We start from the raw sequence: 20,126 nt of genomic DNA, 5'->3' as shown, positions 1-20,126 counted from the left end.
AACCTTCTTACTATTTCCAAGAAAGCAGTTTTATCCACAGAAAGCCCCAGTGCTCCATATTTGTGACAAAGTCCATTCCCTAGGACTGATCCTAGGAGAAAACAGTAAGATCCAGAACTTCCCCTAACAGCAGCATTTTCTGGAATGTAGACAGTTTATCAAATATAATTTATTCAGAAAAAAAGACAACATCTTAAGAACTTAATTCCAAAAGCTGGTAGAAAACAGCCTTTTGTAAGCAGTACCAGGTCAGGGCTGAGAATTGCCAGCAGGGTCCACCAGTCAAACCAGCAGAGGGCCACAGCCATAAAGCCCCTTATGCACTGATGGTGGTGGCCCCTCCTCTTTGTAGGCTGCCCCTTTGCCCCCCTGTGGGTTCATGGTGCAGGCAGGATAGCTACTCATTCATAAACCCACAACTGTCAACTACTACTGTGCTACCGCATCCCAAAGCAAATCCACAAACATACAACGCAAGCACCTGTCACCAGCAACAATATTTAATGCAGCAAATCGTGGCAGCAGTCTCTGAAAGTCCTGTTACTTGTTGTGCGGCCGCTTGGCCAAGGGCTCTTCCTGCTTCAGCCATCGCTCCAGGAGTCCTGTGGCACCTCTCTTGGTGGGGAGTGGGCTCTTCTGCAGGAACTGGTTGGACCACTGGGGCACATCTGACTCTGTCTTTTGGGGTGTTTTGGGGTCTTCCTTTTTGGGTGACTTTGTGGCCAGCCATTGCATCATCTTCTGGCTACTACGACTTGCCTTGGGCTCCTAGGACAAAGAACGCTCAAACCACCCAGCTCTAGCTTTTAGGAAAACACCAACTCCAAGGGAAGAAACAGGGGTAGAGGCACTAGGTACTGACCCAGGCTTAGAAAATGTTATTAAGAGCCAGATGGGGATGACTGGTCAGGAGTGAGGGGAAGGAAGGAGCAACCGAGTATGCTCCAAGGGGTACAAACAGGCACGGACCAGCTCTCAGAGCAAGCTTCACATATAAGGTGCGTGGGACTGGTCAGAAAAGAGAGTTGATGAGCATTTCAAACAGGTGCAGAGAAAGAAGCTTTCTTAGGGAAGAGGATGTAGTTCAGTGAGAGCAGACTGAGCGTGGGGAAATGACACTGGAGAGGTATGGCTTTGAAGAGTCACCATGATTAAGGATTCAGCTAAGGCTGAACAGGCTGACTTGTTTCCCCGCTGGGCAGCCTCTCCTTGACCAGCCTGCTCCCTCCTGCTCTCTCACACCTGCACCCCAACGCTGAACTGAAGGTTCTGAATTTGCATAATGCTACCTCTCCAGAATGGGAGTTCTTCAGGAGTAAAGACCATGACAGAAATGGGGCAGAGTCTAGTACAAAATGAATGCGTATCATTACATTTTTAGAGACATCTAAGAAATAAAAGATCAGGGTTGCAGGAGTTTGCAAAGAACTGCGACAAAAGAAAAAGATGACACAGAGTATGGAAAACGTAGAAACCTGAATAAAAATGTGGGGGGGGGGAGCTGTTTTGTAATCATTGTCCTTAACACTTCTCAGGCATTCTAAGATGTCTATTCTTGGAACACTCAGCCATGTCCTACTTTTTTTTTTTTTTTTTTTTTTTACATTTTTTTTTTTAATTTATTTTTGAGACAGAGAGAGACAGAGCATGAACAGGGGAGGGTCAGAGAGAGAGGGAGACACAGAATCTGAAACGGGCTCCAGGCTCTGAGCTGTCAGCACAGGGCCTGATGCGGGGCTCGAACTCACGGACTGCAAGATCATGACCTGAGCGGAAGTTGGACGCCCAACCGACTGAGCCACCCAGGCGCCCAGCCATGTCCTACTTAAGTCCCTCTGTGCCACCTGGAAACAGTTGCTACTCCTAAATCTTCATCCCCAAATATTGGCAAAAGCCAGTTTTTTGCTCTGGAACTTCTGTTCCCACTGGAGGCCTTTGGTCTGCTCACCTTCCCTTGAAAATACAACTGGATCCTTGCCAATTCTAAAAAGTTAAAGTTCAGGGCAGGAATGTTCTCAAATCCTCCTAAAGGAGTACAAGGATTGGAACTCCTCCAACTTGTAGTTGGGAAAGCAGATACAGAAAAGAGAAAAAAAACTACACAGCTGGGAGGCAAAGATACAATTATGGACAAGGATTCCTTTGTCTTTCTTATAATCACCCTCTAGATTAGGAATCTTCAAACTTGGCTTATCAGACTTACTTCAGAAGCTTCTTAAAGACACAGAAGCCCAAGCCCAGCCCTGAATACTGACTCAATAGGTCTAGATAGGATCCAGCATTTACATTTTGAAAGAGCTCTCCTGAGGAGTCTGAGTCACAGCCAGCTTGGAGAATCACTGCTCTGTTCAACCTTGCCATACCCAAGGAAATGTGAGCATTGGGTGTTTTAAATTAGAGCTAATTGTTGTGTGCCTGGGTGGCACAGTCGGTTAAGCATCTGACCTCGGCTTAGGTTTGTGAGTTCGAGCCCTGCTTTGGGTGAGCCCCACTTTTCTCTCTCTCTCTCTCTCTCTCTCTCTCAAAATAAATAAATGAATGAATGAATGAATGAATGAATGAATAAATAAATAAATAAATAAATAAATAAAACATAAATTAAAAAAACATAAAGCTAATTGGGAAAGGCCGTATCCTAAAAGAAAAAGATATCTTGACAGAAGACAGAAAGCTCAGAAAGGACTGTCAGAATCACAGGCCCCTACCTTTTTGACCAGTAGGCTGATAGGAGTCACACATTCAGGAGTGTTGTTCCCGCAGTCGTTCACCACGGAAGAGACTGCATGGAAGGTGATATTCTCTGTGGGGTGGATTAACTTCAGAGCTTCCTGAGTTGAGACCTCACCAAAGTCAAGCCATTTAGAGACTTCCTCCTCTCCATCTAATATGGCAGGCATCCTAGCCAGTGAGGTAGAGACATTAGTTGGCAGGTAGAGTAGAGTGAGGGTAGGGACAGAAGGGAGACTTGAGTCAGTGCAAATCATCCTAAGGAGAAGCTCGTCCTTCCTCTGCACCTCACGTGCTGATTGTTGCCATGTGCTCCTTGACCACAACTTGACAGGGCACGAAATTCACCACGAGGAGAACGAGCTTACACAGGTTTATGGCAAAGACAGTGAACGGTGCTATGATTGGATCCAGAGCACTCCAGTGTACATGCTAACCAACTGGTAAACTTCCCACGATGCCTCAGCCAAGAATTAAAGGGAAATTAAAGGGAAAACTTACAATATTAATCTCTAGATTTACAGTATGAAAGAGTTATTCCCATAATTGTGAACTACGCCTATGCCTCAGAAGGCAAAATGGCTGCCTAAGATGCCTCCTGGGACCCAGAAGATGTTAGGAATAATTTTCTCAGCAGTGATACAGAAGTTAATTGCAGGAGGAGGCTATACGTTGGATCAAATTGTTCAATTCTGAATAAATACATACCTATTATAAATGTATGCCCTGAAGGAGCAACACTTCAAAGGCAGAAAGACATGCCCCAGGATTTAAGACCGCAAAAGATCATAAATTTTAAATAATCTTCCTTTCATTTCTTTTTTTTTTTTTTTTAATTTTTTTTTTCAACGTTTATTTATTTTTGGGACAGAGAGAGACAGAGCATGAACGGGGGAGGGGCAGAGAGAGAGGCAGACACAGAATCGGAAACAGGCTCCAGGCTCTGAGCCATCAGCCCAGAGCCCGACGCGGGGCTCGAACTCCCGGACCGCGAGATCGTGACCTGGCTGAAGTCGGACGCTTAACCGACTGCGCCACCCAGGCGCCCCCCTTTCATTTCATAATAGCTCATAAGCTACAACTTTTCCAACACTCATTTCCAGAAGCAAATTTTTCTAAGGTAAAGTGCCATATTTAATGTAATATCTACATAGACAACAATAGTACTGTTTTTAATATACAGATCCCTATTATTTCTTCATGTGTTCCTGACCAATTTTTAGGTGTTGCCCCTTAAAACCCCACTTTTCTCATAAGTTCTTGGGTTTACACTGTACAGTTTTGCATAGTGTGACTTTTAGGAACACATGTCATATTATAGCAAAACTGACTGTGACTGTATTTTGCAAAACAACTGCTACTCTCTAAATTTGTGCGTACAGGGGCGCCTGGGTGGCTCAGTCGGTTGGGCGTCCGACTTCGGCTCAGGTCACGATCTCACTGTCTGTGGGTTCGAGCCCCGTGTCGGGCTCTGTGCTGACTGCTCAGAGCCTGGAGCCTGTTTCAGATTCTGTGTCTCCCTCTCTCTGACCCTCCCCTGTTCATGCTCTGTCTCTCTCTGTCTCAAAAATAAATGTTAAAAAAAAAAAAAATTTGTGCATACAGAAGCACTGAATCCAAAAGCTACCTATCTAAAAGCAGGAAACAAATCTTCCTCTGAATCCTTTTGGACGCAGGGATAAGATCTGTGACTTACCTAGGGTGAATGTCATTCAAGCTTTTGCAGGAATCTACTGTGATGATGGTGTAGGAATATAGGAGGTCTCCTCCTTCTGGGGGCTCCCAGCAGTCAAAGATCCCTGCCATTGTCAGCAGCCTCCAGTTGTCCCAGACTTTCTTCCAGTGCTCAGGACTCTCTACAACATCAGTGCTACCTGACTGGAAGCAAAATACGTGGACAGATTAGATATTCAGCAGCCCCCTCCTACACACAGTTGGGTACTACTATAGACTTAACATGACAATGTTTAGAGGTACTTCAGCCCATGTGTTATTAACTGTTCTTGATCCACTGTTGCCAAAAGAAAGAGGTTTGGTGTAAGTACCCACTGAAGCTATGGATTTATGGCTCCTTAATGCTTTCAGAATACAAACCAACACCATCAGTAGGCATTCAGGTCTTCCAGGATCTAGCCTGTCATTCCCCTCCACCCTAACAATAAGAAAAAAAGCTAGGAGAGGCACCTGGGTGGCTCAGTCAGTGATCTCACGGTTCTGTGAGTTTGAGCCTCATGTTGGGCTCTGTGCTGATCAGATCAGAGCCTGGAGCCTGCTTTGGATTCTGTGTTTTCCTCTCTCTCTGCCCCTCCCCCACTCACACTCTGTCTCTCTTTCTTTCAAAAATAAATAAACATGAAAAAAAAAAAAAAAAAAGCTAGGAGTACCTGGGTGGCTCAGTCAGTTAAGCATCCAACTTTGGCTGAGATCCTGATCTCAGGGCTTGTGAGTTCGAACCCCACATCAGGCCCTGTGCTGACAGCTCAGAGCCTGGAGCCTGCTTCGGATTCTGTGTCTCCCTCTCTCTCTGCCCCTCCCGTTTGTGCGCTTGCTTTCTCTCTCTCTCTCTCTCTCTCAAAAATTAACATTAGAAGAAAAAAATATATATATAAAAAGAAAAAAGCTAGATAATCTACAAAAATCATAACTTGAAAAAAATTCATCAGAAAACTGAGGTCACTGGGCAACAAACTGGACTGAATTTTACAGAAAGACAGGGGCCTCCAAGGGAAGACAAGACATAAGTACTGGCTTACTGATGGCAATAGGAGGAAGACAAGGCCTTCATTCAGACAAAATTATTACCGAATTGTTTAAAAGCACTGTGTGGGCTAGCCTGGGAGTCTAGAACCCGTGGGAGCTGCAGACATCAGGGACTTTGCATCAGCTTGCAGACTCTTCTCCACGAACCTTCCTAGCTGCTCACAAGAAAGATGGAGGCAGAGCAGGAGACTAGAGAAAGCCTTCCTTGCTGGTATGCGCCTAGAGGAGGGGAGCTCTCCTGCATCAGGAAAGGCGAGAAGTCTCACCCAATCATTTCTCCTCTAAGGAGCAAAAGCCTTAAGGGCCAGAGTATGGGTTATAAACCCTATTGACCATAAGATACAGGTATAGACCCACTGAGTCAGGGGATGGGTGAAAGAAAAATCCCTCTACTCTCCTGGGGAAAGAGCAGGATCCCTGAGAAAGCCTGAGCCTGACAGTTCTGAGATTTGAGGCTGTATGAAGACAATAAAGAATGCTCTCCCACCCTTTAGATCAGCAAGCACCACATGGACAGCAACAGCAGCCTAATTCTGGGGAAGCAGCAAGAGCACAGACAGAGCCTCTCCACAGCACAGGCTCAAAGGGAAGTACTACAGTGGAAGGAAGCAGGGCTACTGAGAAAAACTCTCTGGAAAATCACCCTTACCATGAACACAAAACGGCACAGAGAAATTTAAAACCTGTAATGAACAAAGGTAATCGTAGCAACAAAACCAGTTCAGCTCCTGATAAGATCAACTCAACCTCACATATTACCCTATTAGAAGGATAAGTGTATCCATTTCCAGGCAAAAATTTATCTCAGCCTGTATGTCTGGCAATCAATCAAAAATTACAAGATCGGGGGTGCCTGGGTGGCTCAGTCAGTTGAGCATCTGACTTCGGCTCAGGTCATGATCTCACCTTTGTGAGTTCGAGCCCCACATCGGGCTCTGTGCTGACAGTGCACAGCCTGGAGCCTGCTTCAGAATCTGTCTCCCTCTCTCTCTGCCCTTCCCCTGCTCACACTCTGTCTCTCTGCCTCTCAAAAATAAATAAACATTAAAAAAAATTTTTTTTAAATTACAAGATGGGGTGCCTGGGTGGCTCAGTCAGTTGAGGATCCGACTCTTGATTTGGGATCAGATCATGATCCCTGGGGTTGAGATCGAGCCCTACACTGGAGTCCATGCTAAGTGTAGAACCTGCTTAAGATTTTCTCTCTCTCCCTCTGCCCCTCTCCCCTGCTTGAATTCTCTCTCAAATTAAAAAAAAAAAAAAAAAAAAAAAAAAAAAAGCCAGAAAACAAAATGAACTGTCAAGGGATATAGAAATCAACAGAACCAGACTCAAGACACCACTTTCCCCAAATGCTCAACTATCAGAGGGAATTTAAAATAAGTTTAATTAGAGGCCCCTGGGTGGGCTCAGACAGTAGGCATCTGACTTCAGCTCAGGTCATGATTTCATGGTTTTTGAGTTTGAGCCCTGTGTCAGGCTCTGTACTGACCGCTCAGAGCCTGGAGCCTGCTTGCTTCAGATTTTGTGTCTCCCTCATCTGCCTCTTCCCCGTTCACGCTTTGTCTGTCTGTCTGTCTGTCTGTCTGTGTCTCTCTCTCAAAAATAAACATTAAAACATGTTTAGTTAATATGTTAAAGGTTCTTGGGGCACCTGGGTGGCTTAGGCATCTGACTCTTAATCTCAGCTCAGGTCATGATCTTGGCATCATGAGTTCACATTCCGTGTTGGGTGTGAAGTCTACTTAAAAACAATGTTAAAGGCTCTTGTAGAAAAGGTGAACAGCATACATTAAACAGTTAAGAAATGTTGGCAAAATAAGAAAATATCAGTGAACTTAAAAACTTGACAGTAAAAACTACCCAAACTAAAACACAGAGATAAAATAAAATACACAGAACACTGAAGAACTATGGGACAATATCAAATGGTCTAACGTGCAATTAGAATCACAGAATGTGAAGAGAAATGAGTAAGAAGAAATATCTGAATATACAATGGCTGAAAATTTACCACAAATTATGAGAGACATCAAACCACAGATATGAGGAAGCTCAGTGAACATGCCAAACATACAAACGCACAAAACTACACACATCATATTAAAACTGCTAAAAACCGGGGCGCCTGGGTGGCGCAGTCGGTTAAGCGTCCGACTTCAGCCAGGTCACGATCTCGCGGTCCGTGAGTTTGAGCCCCGCGTCAGGCTCTGGGCTGATGGCTCAGAGCCTGGAGCCTGTTTCCGATTCTGTGTCTCTCTCTCTGCCCCTCCCCCGTTCATGCTCTGTCTCTCTCTGTCCGAAAAATAAATAAACGTTGAAAAAAAAAAAATTAAAAAAAAAAAACCTGCTAAAAACCAATGGAAAATGTTGAAGGCATTAGGGAAAGAGGAGTGATAGAAACACATTACAAATGGAAGAAAAAAGACAAAACTTAGAGTAGACTTCTCAAAAAAACCCTAAAAGAGCCAGAGCCTATGGAGTACTTTTTTTAAGTGCTGGAAAAAAACCAAAAGACTGCCAACCCAGAATTCTATACACAGTGAAAACACCGTTCAAAAATGGAAATAGTGGGGGTACCTGGGTGGCTCAGTCGGTTAAGCATTTGACTCTTGATTTTGGCTCAGGTCATGATCTTACGGTTGGTGGGTTCAAGTTCCGGGTCGGGCTCTGTGCTCATAGCTTAGAGCCTGGAGCCTGCTTCAGATTCTGTGTGTGTGTCTCTCTCTCTGCCCATCCCCCACTTGTGCTCTGTCTCTCTCTTTCTCTCAAAAAAAAATGTAAGAAAATGTGTATTACAGAATAGCTACCAAAAGCATTTTTATTCTATTTTTGTTTTTTAACTAAACGAAGCTTTTTATATTTTATCTTATTTATTTTTAAATTTTATTATTTTATTTTTGAGAGCACATGTGTGTAAGCAAGCAGGGAAGGGGCAGGGAGAGAGGGGAAGAAAGAATCTTTTTTTTAATGTTTATTTATTTTGAGAGTGAGAGAGAGCTCAAGTGGGAGAGGAGCAGAGGGAGGGGGAGAGAGAGAGAGAGAGAATCCCAGGCAGACTCTGCATTGTCAGTGAGGAACCCAATGTGGGGCTCGAACCCACGAACCATGGGTCACGACCTGAGCTGAAGTTGGATGTTTAACCGACTGGACACCCACCCAGGTGACCCACAAAAACTTATTTATTTAAAATTTTTTTGAGAGAGAGCAGGGGACGGGTAGAGGGAAAAAGAGTATCAAGTAGGGTCTGCATTGTTAGCACAGAGCTTGTCACAGGGCTTGATTCCATGACCCTGGGATCATGACCTGAGCTGAATTTTAAGAGTTATATGCTTGACCAACTGAACCACCCGGATGCCCTCCAAAAACAATTTTTAAAAAATTTTTTAAATGTTTATTTAAATTTGAGAGAGAGAGCGTGTGCACAAGCAGGGGAAGGGCAGAGAGACAGGGAGACAGAATCCAAAGCAGGCTTCAGGGCTCAAACCCACAAACTGTGAGATCACGACCTGAGCCAAAGTCGGATACCTAACCGACTTAACATTTTTAAAAGAAGTAAAAGTAAGCAGCCAACAGTGGAGACGAAATGGAATCATAAAAAGTACTGAATCCAAAAGCAGCCGGGAAAAACATGAGAAAAGGAAAAACGAGCTAATGAAAACAACTAGCAAACTAGCAGAATGCTGAATTTTTAACCCCACCAGATTGCTAATTAGATCAAGTGCAAATCTTCTAAACGTTACAAAGTTCCTTCCTCTGGGAAGCCTTCTGAGACGCCCCAGTCTCAGTTACGTGCTGTCTTCTATGCCGCCATAACCTCACACGCATGCCTTCAGTGAGCATTCACCGCTGACCTGCAACTGTTGACTTGTGTGTGTCTTGGTAATCGAGTATCAAGGACAGAAATCCTGTCTCACTGAACTTCCAGGAGACTAGTAGCAGGACCATATACAATTGTATGTGGTTAATGAAAGTCCAGTGAACAGATACATTTTTATAGGTAAAAAAAACTGTATAGGACTGAAGGAAGTCCCATCCTAATCCACACAAATGCCTCGTAGTCTCTCAAGAAGAGTGTCCGAGGAAATTGCAATTTTAAGATAGGAAATTCCTAAAGATGGAAAAGCTAAGCACTAGGAATCTTTTGGAGTGGATTCCTCTAGAGAGCCCCAGAATTCTACTTACTAGTAATTCAATTTAATTTAATTAATTTATTTATTTTTAAAGGTTTGATTTTTAAGGAATCTCTATACCCAATGTGGGGCTTGAACTCGCAACCCTGAGATTGAGTCACATGCTCCACTGACTGAGCCAGCCAGGCGCCCCCCATAATTTGCAATTTTAACAAAGCAAACTGCAGTGAGAACGCAAAGGCTTTAGCAGTATTAGAGCAGTAAATCTGATTAAAATGAAAACATGATGTTGGCACATCTGATTTGTTTTCAATCTCCTCATAATGTTATGTGAACAGGCTAAATTTACCATTTGTCTTAAAATGAAAGTTCTAGGGGCACCTGGGTGGCTCAGTTGGTTAAACATCCGACTTCGGTCAGGTCATGATCTCACAGTTTGTGAGTTCGAGCCCCACATTGGGCTCTGTGCTGTCGGTTCGGAGCCTGGAGCCTGCTTCGGATTCTGTGTCTCCTTCTCTCTCCACCCTTCCCCTGCTCATGCTCCATCTCTCTCTGCCTCTCAAAAAATGAATGAACATTAAAAAAAAAAAAATGAAAAAAAAAAAAAAATGAAAGTTCTACGAGGAAAATGTGAAGTATAGAGTTACCATGTGACCTGGCCAATTCACCCCTAGGTATAAACTTGAGAAATTAAAACATACCCATGTAACAACTTGTACACGAATGTCCGTAGCAGCCTTATTTATAACCATCAAAAGTAGAAACAACCCAAGTGTCCATCAACTGATGAATGAATAAACAAAATGTGGCCTTTCTATACAATGGACTATTACTCAGCCATAAACAAGCAATTAAATAGTGACACATTCTATCACATGGATCAACCTTGAAAACCTTATACTGAGTAAAACAAGCCAGATACAAAAGACCACATATTATACGACTCCAAATATATTAAATGTCCAATTAGGCAAATCTATAGCGACTGAAAGATTCGTGGTTGCCAGGACTGGGAAGAATAGGGAATGGACAGTGACAGATAACAGATATGGGATTTCTTTTGGGGGCAATGAAAATGTAATATTAGACAGCAGTGATGGTTGCACAACTTTGACTATACTACAAAAACCGCTGACTTGCATCCTTTAAAAAGGTGAATTTTATGGTGAATTATAGCTACATAATTCATAACATAAAGCAGTTATGTCAAAAAATATATATATAGCTACATATATATGTATGGCTACATAATTCATAACATAAAGCAGTTATGTCAAAAAAAATAACCCACAACTCTATGAGGAAAGATACAAAATGTCCTTTTTTGCATCGGTTTCTCTGTCCCTTTCCAAACTGTGAATGCTGTTGACAATACCTCTTCTGTTTTGGCTTGGGGAAAATAGATGAAGTACGGCTGCTTGTGGCTTGTTCCCTGACGTCTCTGCCACTCGTAGAATCCATCTGCTAAGACGACACAGCGTCTTCCCTTTCCAAGAGGGACCTGAGGAAAAACGTGAGCAAGATACAGTCTTGGTGAGAGAATGTTTCATGTACTTGAGCGAAAAATCTCACATCCACCAAAGTGTGACCTTAATTATTTAATGTCTGTGTGCCTCACTTTCCTTATGCATAACTTCCTTATGCAGATGTTGAAAAGATTAAATAATGTACTCCAGCCCCAGCTGTCATTTGATTATAAGTGCATGAAAACCTCCAAGTGAAAACTGTCTAGTTGTCATTCTCTCTCTCTCTCTCTCTCTCTCTCTCTCTCTCTCAACCTAGTCAACCTACAAAATATGAGAAGTAATAGTTTTGTTTTAAACCACTATGTGTTGGCATGATTTATCATGCAGTAATATGCATAACCACCCTCAACATTATTCGCGACTGGGAACACACTTTCCAGGAGATCCTTATTTTATTTCTCAGGTGTATAAGATACTAACAACTCTGTCGGAAAACAGAACAGAATATGTGCCTTTTCTCTAGACCAGCTACCTACCTTGAAGGACCGTTTCTCCATTATGGTATCACTACGACAGTTGGTAGTGTTGAACTGAAGTTTGGAAGGATCATCCTCTTTGAACCAAGATGGGACCAAGCCCCATCGCATGGGAGCAATGATACGCTCAGATGGGTCTGCACCCTGCCATGGGAAAAGGTTAAGATCCAGTGAGTAGAGCATAATGAAATTTACAAAACCAAATTTGGCACATGCATTATGTTACTATTAATATCAAAATACAAAAAGTACAGAGAAGAACACTAAAAGGGAAAGATCTATTTGAAAAACAATTTTAATGATTTATCTATCATGATGTGAGTAACTTGAACTCCTCAGCAATTGACGTTCTTTAGTATTTATTAGAATGTAAGACATACTGCTTGGGTAGGGTGGGGGATACAAAGAAGTTTAGTCCCTGTAAACTTTGAATTAGTGCCTGCTATGAGAGAGAGAGAGTGCTAGGCCTAGCAGTTCATGTGGTTCCAGCTCTTAAAAAGCACATACTACAGAGGAGCTGGGGTGGCTTGGTTGGTTGAGTGTCCAACTCTTGATTTTGGCTCAGATCATGATCCCAGGATTGTGGGATCGAGTCCCACGTTGGGTTCGGCACTGAGCATGGAGCCACTTAAAGCTCCTCACTCTCTCTCTCTCTCTTCTACACCACTCACACTCTCTCTCTAAAATAAAAATAAATAAATAAGTCAGCACATGTTACAGACAACGATAATACAATGAGGGACATGCTAGGATGAGGGATGCTCAGGGTGCTGTGGGGGCACATAGAAGAGTGCTTAACTTCAAAGGACTTGCACGATGACATATGAGGCCACAAAGACATAAAAACATTAATAATAGGGGTGCCTGGGTGGCGCAGTCGGTTAAGCGTCCGACTTCAGCCAGGTCACGATCTCGCGGTCCGGGAGTTCGAGCCCCGCGTCAGGCTCTGGGCTGATGGCTCAGAGCCTGGAGCCTGTTTCCGATTCTGTGTCTCCCTCTCTCTCTGCCCCTCCCCCGTTCATGCTCTGTCTCTCTCTGTCCCAAAAAATAAATAAACGTTGAAAAAAAAATTAAAAAAAAAACATTAATAATATAATATACAACAAAACATTAATAATGTAAGATACAATAGGCTAAGGGCCATAGAAGTGGTACATACAAGGGGCGCCTGGGTGGCTCAGTCGGTTGAGCGTCTGACTTTGGCTCAGGTCATGATCTCACAGCTCGTGGGTTCGAGCCCCGTGTCAGGCTCTGTGCTGACAGCTCAGAGCCTGGAGCCTGCTTCCGATTCTGTCTCCCTCTCTCTCTGCCCCTAACCCACTCTCATTCTGTCTCTGTGTCTCTCAAAAATAAATAAACATTTTTTAAAAATTAAAAAAAAAAAAAAAGAAGTGGTACAAACAAGGAGTCACAAAGGAGTTCAGCAGAGAGTGATCCGTGAGAGATGGAATGGAAAAGTATCAGCTCCTTAGAGGAAGCAGAAAGGACAGGGGTGGGGTAGTTCTTAAATTGGATCCCACAAGAGGTACAAAATGCAGACAAAGAAGAGAATGGGAGGGAAGACCAGATATGAAATTAAACGAACATGGGTGCCTGGCTGGCTCAGTTGGAGGAGTGTGCAACTCTTGATCTTGGGGTCATGAATTCCAGCCCTACACTGGTTGTAGAGATTACTAAAAAAAGTAACTAAACTTAAAAAAAAATTAAATGAACAAAGAGGCAATGTCAAGAATGTGTAGGAAGTGGTTTTGTGCAGAAAAGTTATAGCAAGTCCAAGGATGCTATTTTCAGGAAGGCCTGCTTACAAGGTTGGCCCTTAGCATCTGGGACCTTGGATTTTGAGTGTTCCCCTTTTCCTAACAGATACAGGATGGTTCACTGTACCTAGTCTGTACAAAAATGAGGTTTATGCTGAACATCTGCTTTCCTTTTGAGACTCTGGAATTTAGGTACTTGCTAGGCAGAGTACCTAATAAAAACCCTGGGCTTTTAGTTTCTAATGGATTGCCCCAGGCAGAAACACCACACATTACTGTATTTTTCATTGCTGGAGAAGGATATTTCCTAGTATATCTCCTCACAGGAAGGAGAGAACCTAAGGAAGCCTATGCATGGATTTTTTTCCAGACTCCTACTTATGTCTCTTTCCCTTGTTAATGCTATTGCATATCTTTTCACTGTAATAAACCTGAGCCTTATACGCTAAGTCCTTCTAACCGAATCTCCAAATGTGGGGGTACTCTTAGGGGCCTCTGACACATAGTCATTACACTTTATTGGGGTAATTGGCCCCTTGAGACTTTGATGAAATCTACAGATTAAAATGCACGTGCGCGCGCGCGCGCGCGCACACACACACACACACACACACACACACACACACACTATTCTATGTGGTGTGGTACAATACAGGTTGGAAGAGACCATGAGCAGAGAGTGAATTCTATTACTCAGCCATAAACAAGCAATGAAGTAGTGACATATTCTATCAAATGGATCAACCTTGAAAACATTACACTGAGTAAAATAAGCCAGATATCTCTGACAACTCAGAGCCTGGAGCCTGCTTCAGATCTTGTGTCTCCCTCTCTCTCTGCTCCTCCTGCTCATGCTCTCTTTCTCTCTCTTTCTCAAAAATAAACAAACATTTAAATAAGTAAGTAAATAAAATACTAGCCAGCACTCTAGCACTATGCTTGGGAGCAATTTTTTTTTTAATTTATTTATTTTGAGAGAGAGAGAAAAAGTCCAAGTGGGTGGAGAGAGAGGGAGAGAAAGAGAGAATCCCAAGCAGGCTCTGCACTGTCAGCTCAGAGCCCCATGGGGGACTCAAACTCAGAAACCATGAGATCATGAGATCATAACCTGAGCCAAAGTCAGACACTCTGAGCCACCCAGGTGCCCAGCTTGGGGGCAATTTCAAACAGTGAAATCACCAACAAAATGCAGAGAAATGCAAGAAATAGCACTAAATCAACTCCAAGAAGAGTACTTGTTTACAATGTAAGAGCTGAAACAAGAAGGTAGAGTTTTGCCTTACTCAACCTCAGCTGGGAATGTGTACTTTGGGTAATTCAAAATTTCTTCCTGTCTATGTGTCTGTGAAAGACTTCAAAAGTGACATGAGTATTATTTTGTGGAATATACACAATTTTAGCAAGCAGACACATTTGCTAACATGAAATCTACAAATAATGAGTTTCAACTGTGCGTGTGTGTATACATATGCACACGTGTGTATATTTTCCCGCTTAAAGACAGAGGCAGTCTGGGTATATTGTATGCCAAGAGGCAGGAAAAACAAAAGCAACCGATGAGCGTGCAACGTAACTAAGGAAAAGACTACCCTAGAAGAAATGGTAGTATAACTGAACTAACAGTTGACTTCGCTCCTTGGTGAGTTCCACATAGAGACTATACCAGGTGGAGTCACACGAAGGAAACTATTTGCAGCAAATAAGACGGGAGGAGGGAGTAAGATGGGGGAAGTGGAGATGGGGGTGGTGGTGACTGGGTTTATTTTAGGGTTAGGATGAACATTCAGAAAGGGGAGCTTTGTCACTGCATGTGAAAGTGGACATAAGGCTGCACAGGTGTACTTAGAGAACATGCCTATACATGCAACCTATATTACATTAAAGAAGCCTGTGCTCCTTATAAGGAAGCAGAGGTAACTGTAGGACCAGGGGAAAGGGGTTAAGGGCAGGCTCAGGGACAGCAGTGTGTGAACTGCATGGGGCTTGGGCTCATTATTTCAGGTAAGGAATGCTGGACCTTGTTTACTTTTGAAACAGCACTGGGAGTTTTACCACTGGTATGGTTAGGCTACTTCCTGGACTGGTAGAGAGTGTTAGTTTTTGCATTCCCTTTTTTCCCTTAAAATCCTTAACTACAGGAGGTTTTTTTATTTCTTTGTAATTCTGACACCTCCTTTTGAAATTCTGCAAGAAGTGTGCTTAGGCAAGTGGAGCCAGTAGGGCGTAGATCACAGAAAATAGGTAGGGGCCTAAAATGACTTCTCTTGTGTCACCAAAGCTATGTCTCATCTTTCTTTTTCTCGGGGCCCCTCATTCCTTCTGTTTACAGTAGGGTAGACAATGAAAATCCAAGTGTTAATCTCATCTGAGATAGGAAGAGAAAGAAAGTATGAAAACAGAGCTTTTGTAAGTCCTCTTTTCCAGAATCAAACGTGCCTTCCAAGCCCCCTACCCAAAGCATAAATGAGAGATTATACAATGGTCAACTAAATGGATTCTCATCAGGAATCTGCAAGACAACAATACTCTAAATTTGAGATTCGCAACATGTGGCAAGTGTGACAATCCTTCCCCACCACCAAGATCTAGGGGGTAGAAATCTGGCGGGTAGAGGCCAGCAAGGCTGCTAAACATTCTGCAGTGCACAGGACAGCTTCCCACCACAAAGAATCTGGTGGTTAGAGGCCAGTAATGCTACCGGCATCTGGTAGGTAGAGGCCAGCAATGCTGATAAACATGCTGCAATGCACAGGACAGCTTTTCACAGCAAAGACTTTTCCCACCCAAAATGTTGATACTGCTTAGGTTGAGAAATCCTACTTTTACAAATCCCACTGATCACCTTTAATGCTAGTGTGTTCACTGGACGATTGAAAACTAAACCTAAACATGAGGCTGCCCCCTACTGGGAACAAGAAATAAAAGATGGCTGAGAAGCCAAAATACTGAAAATATTGCTCAATATTAGTCATCTTTTTCCTCTACCCTTTTGGACTTGTGACCAGAACAGCTGGTAGAGCTGGGGTAGATAAATGAAAGAGGAAGTAATCTGCAAATCAGTGGTTTCAAATGCAAATATTGCAATCTGTACACGTGTTGGCCGTTGATGATAAGGTTTAATGAACAGCTGAAATGATTCTAATTTTGTTTTACAATTTACAGGTTTGAGACAAATGGAACCTCAAATTTTATCAAAATTAGGAAACCCCAGAAATCTTAACAAAATTTATTAGAGATGTGGAATCAAAACACTGCATCAGCAAATTCATACCACTGATGGAAAGAGAGGGCTACTTTTGCTAGAGGCTCCACCTTCCCCATTCCTAGTTCGGGGAAGCATCCACTGGAGTGGGGAAAGTGGTCTGGACCTCAGTCCCAGCTCTGTCCCTCATTTGCTGGGTAACCTAGGACAAGTCACAATATGTCTACACTTCTTTACATCTGCTAAAACAAATATTTTCTTCCAGTTGACATTCATTCTATAATTTTAAAGAGGGGATATAAAGAGAACCAAGGCTATAAAAAAGAATAAGGACCACACATTTAATCCGTCTCTCTTTTCACTTCAAATTAGGTCTTCCTCTGAGACATGTTTAATTCTTTCCTTTCCAAGTTAAGATCCCCCATGATATTTATTTTGATTTCCCTCTCATAAAAAAAAAAAATTTTTTTTTAGTTTCAACAGGGAGGTATGCACCCAGTAAAAATGGCTCAAGAATAAGCCATTTACTATTTCGTTCAACAAAAAAGATCAATGTTATTTAGTATGCTTATTTCTTCTAAATATTATATTTTTGAGAGAGAGAGAGAGAGAAAGAGTGCAACAGAGTGCGAGCAGGGGTGGAGCAGAAAGAGAAGGAGACACAGAATCTGAAGCAGATTCCAGGTTCTAAGCTGTCAGCACAGAGCCTGATGCAGGGCTCGAACTCAAGAACCGCGAGATCATGACCTGAGCCAAAGTCGGATGCCTTAACCGACTGAGCCACCCGGGGGCCCATTTATTTCAAGTAATATAAAAATGAATCTTGACTACAATATTATCACAAGAGTTCTGAAGAGTAAGTAGCAAGGGTATAATTGACTTTATAAAGTGCTTTAAGCATTATGGTCCAATAGAATAAATAGCCATGATGGAAAACAATCATAATTTTTCATAGCCTCTCAAGGGCATTTAAAATGCTTAAGACATGGAGAAACCAACCATTCATTTCTAGAATTAAGCATTTTATTTACTACATGCTAGCACTGGCACACAGTTGCACGCACACACGTGAACACACACATTCAGGAGATAAAGCAAAGAACCAAAACATGATTATGAATTATTGGTCACTCCAACACTACATGGGTAAATACTGTAGAAACAATGAGGTGGAATTAAACTTCAGATAACCAAACCAAATGCATCTGTTCCTAGTTTCAATAAAAGACAAAACATAAACCGACTGAAAACACAAGCAGAAAAAATAGAAACTTCAACATTCAAGAAGCACCACAAGTGTTTCACATTAGCTAGCCTTAATCCTGCCCTAGGCCTAGAGATTCTGGTTCAACTGGGCTGGTAAAGGGGCATGGAAATCTTTTTTTTTTTTTCCAAAGGTACTCAAATGACCTTGATGATCAGTGAGGTTTGAAAGATGTGATCTTAAAAAACCTTCGAGGGGCGCCTGGGTGGCTCAGTCATTAAGCGCGGGGCTCTGGCTCAGGTCACGATCTCAAGGTTAGTGAGTTCCAGCCCCATATTGAGCTCTGCGCTGACGTTCGGAGCCTGCCTGGGATTCTGTCTCTCTCTCTCAAAATAAATAAAAACATTAAAAAAAAAAAAAAAAGTACTTAAATGGAGGGGGGCGTGTTCAAATAAATTTGGCATGTATTATGACTAGCCTTCAACTGAGCCTGAAGAATAAATACGGAATCCTCTTCTAAGGTAAGAAGAAAGCGATAAAACTTCTTGCAGTAAGGTCCAGAGTGGTTCTCAACTGGGGATCAGACTATATGAGCAACGGCTGGTTTTCAAGTTCAATGTCAGGGGCTGGGCAGACGCCAAACCCTACAGAAGCGGATGGGCCGGAAGCTGGTGTGGCGCAGAGACCCGCGGTTACCTTCTCAAAGTGCAGACGTGACAAGAGCACGGGGCTGTTCGACTGAGGGCTCGTGTTGTAAGAGGGGCAGTACTTGTCGGGGTCCTTCCACTCGGGGAGCCGCTCCCGGCCCTGCCGGTCCCGATAGGCACACGCTCTCGCGAGCACATCTAGGGGCAGGTGACAGGAGGTTCGGCCGCACATCCTCCGGCGGGGCCCCGCACACCCTGAAGACGAGAGCACACCGGGGGCGGGTCGCACTCGCGTATTCACGGCCCTCTCTCCACGCCGCGCGGGCACCCATGCGCGGGGAGGCGGCCCGCTCCGAGGTGCTATTCTTGCAGCTCAGCGGTGCGGCCAAGAAACACACGAGGCGGGGGGAGGGGGGGACGGGTACGGTCACAGCTGGAGCCACTTCCTCTGCGTGACCCTCCCCGGCCCCGCTCCTCCTCTCCCCTCAGGGCACCGACTGGGGCCTCCCGCCCGCTAAAGCTCCAGGACGGCAGCCGGCGCCGCCAGGGGGCCGGCCCTCCCGGAGGAGAGGTCCGGGGCCCCCATGTCCCCGCCCGCTCCACCTCGCGGCTCCGCGCCCGGGCCGCGGGCCGCCTCGGCCGGCCGCCCCGCCTCTCCTCCATTCGGCCCCGCAGTCCCGCCTCGCCTCACCTCGTCTCACTTCGCCTCACGTCCACCTCCGCCCGCCTAGCCTCACCTCACGTTCACCTCCTCTAGGCAGCCCGCGACGCTCTTCCCCCGCGGGCGCTTCGGCTCGGCTGGCCAGCGCTCCCGGTTCCAGGCCCCACCCCCAGCCAGGTCAGCCCCGCCCCCGGCGACGGCGCCTAGCCCCGCCCCCACGCGCCTGGAGGTTCCCGTGGCGTCCAGCTATCTGAAAGTAGGGGGGGTGGGGGGAGAAGACTACCACTGGCTTTGGGGACTCCCCGGTTCTTGAAGCTCAGCTCTCCTCCGTGAAGGCCCACTCCCTGCCGTAGGAATGGGGTGGGGCCCAGGGAGCGTGAGGTGTCCTGGTCTGTATAGTGGGAGCCGGAATTAGAGCACTGGGTCGTTGTAGGGATGATAACGGAACATTTGATTTACTTCGCAGTGAGGCTAACTGCCTCAGAGTTTGGGACAAACTTTGAGAAACCATCAGGAAAACTTACGTGAATCATACAAGTCACTCTTAAACTTCAGTGGGCACCAGAATGTGACTTCCCAGGCCTTTGGCTACCTTCCCAACCCCAAATCTGAATTCCTAAGAGTCAGGCCTAGATTTTAGAAAACAGGCTTTGCAGGCCTGTTTCAGCCATGAAATTAGCAAAGCCGCCTGGCTTGAGTTTAAAAGGGCAGGCCTCCGAGCCTGCTGCCTTGGGTCGTGAACCAAGGATTTCTGTATCTTCAGCCAATAGAGTGCTAAGGCCTGTCTGTTCTCTGTGCATTCACTGAACTGGGAGCAGGGAAACCCCAATGCACACTCCACCTCAAACCTCATGCTAGGTAATACCCAAGTGATCCACCCAAACCCGCTGCAGCCTCCATTCACCACCTAGAGCAGGAGGGTGGTGGTGAGGATGCCAAGGGCAGGTTCATGACCTCAGTGCCTGCTGTTATACCCTCAGCTCTTGTTCCTGGGGCTTGGATGGGGATGAGTGAGAGCAATCTGGCCTCAAGG

The 20,126-nt window shown here is 44.4% G+C and overlaps 1 protein-coding gene across 2 annotated transcripts; it reads right to left on the bottom strand.

Moving 5' to 3' along the window:
- Positions 1 to 484: 484 nt before the first annotated feature.
- On the bottom strand, positions 485 to 19,258 carry HMCES (5-hydroxymethylcytosine binding, ES cell specific). 2 transcript variants are annotated; one of them, XM_043588263.1, is made up of 7 exons: positions 19,170 to 19,258; positions 18,482 to 18,687; positions 11,623 to 11,766; positions 10,996 to 11,121; positions 4,424 to 4,605; positions 2,706 to 2,898; positions 485 to 768 (listed from the first exon to the last, which is right to left on the bottom strand). In XM_043588263.1, exons 2-7 carry the CDS (start codon positions 18,662 to 18,664, stop codon positions 541 to 543), a joined length of 1,056 nt encoding a protein of 351 aa, XP_043444198.1. In that variant the 5' UTR covers positions 18,665 to 18,687; positions 19,170 to 19,258; the 3' UTR covers positions 485 to 540. The 2 variants fall into 2 exon arrangements, with proteins under 2 accessions (XP_043444198.1, XP_043444197.1); XM_043588262.1 differs by having other exon boundaries at positions 19,124 to 19,252.
- Positions 19,259 to 20,126: the final 868 nt, after the last annotated feature.

This window comes from Prionailurus bengalensis, chromosome A2 (assembly GCF_016509475.1).
Source record: "Prionailurus bengalensis isolate Pbe53 chromosome A2, Fcat_Pben_1.1_paternal_pri, whole genome shotgun sequence".
NCBI lineage: Eukaryota > Metazoa > Chordata > Mammalia > Carnivora > Felidae > Prionailurus > Prionailurus bengalensis.
The sequence above is the reverse complement of the archived record's forward strand: the minus strand, read 5'-3'. Positions and strand labels throughout refer to the sequence as shown.

Bases quoted from the DNA above. Each gene is read 5' to 3' on its own strand.
- HMCES (XM_043588263.1), bottom strand. From the start codon at position 18,664: ATGTGCGGCCGAACCTCCTGTCACCTGCCCCTAGATGTGCTCGCGAGA. The intron at 11,767-18,481 runs GTAACCGCGGGT...TTCCCATGGCAG, and splicing joins CACGTCTGCACTTTGAGAAG to GGTGCAGACCCATCTGAGCG. The intron at 4,606-10,995 runs GTATTGTCAACA...TTTTGCTTCCAG, and splicing joins CCCAAGCCAAAACAGAAGAG to TCAGGTAGCACTGATGTTGT.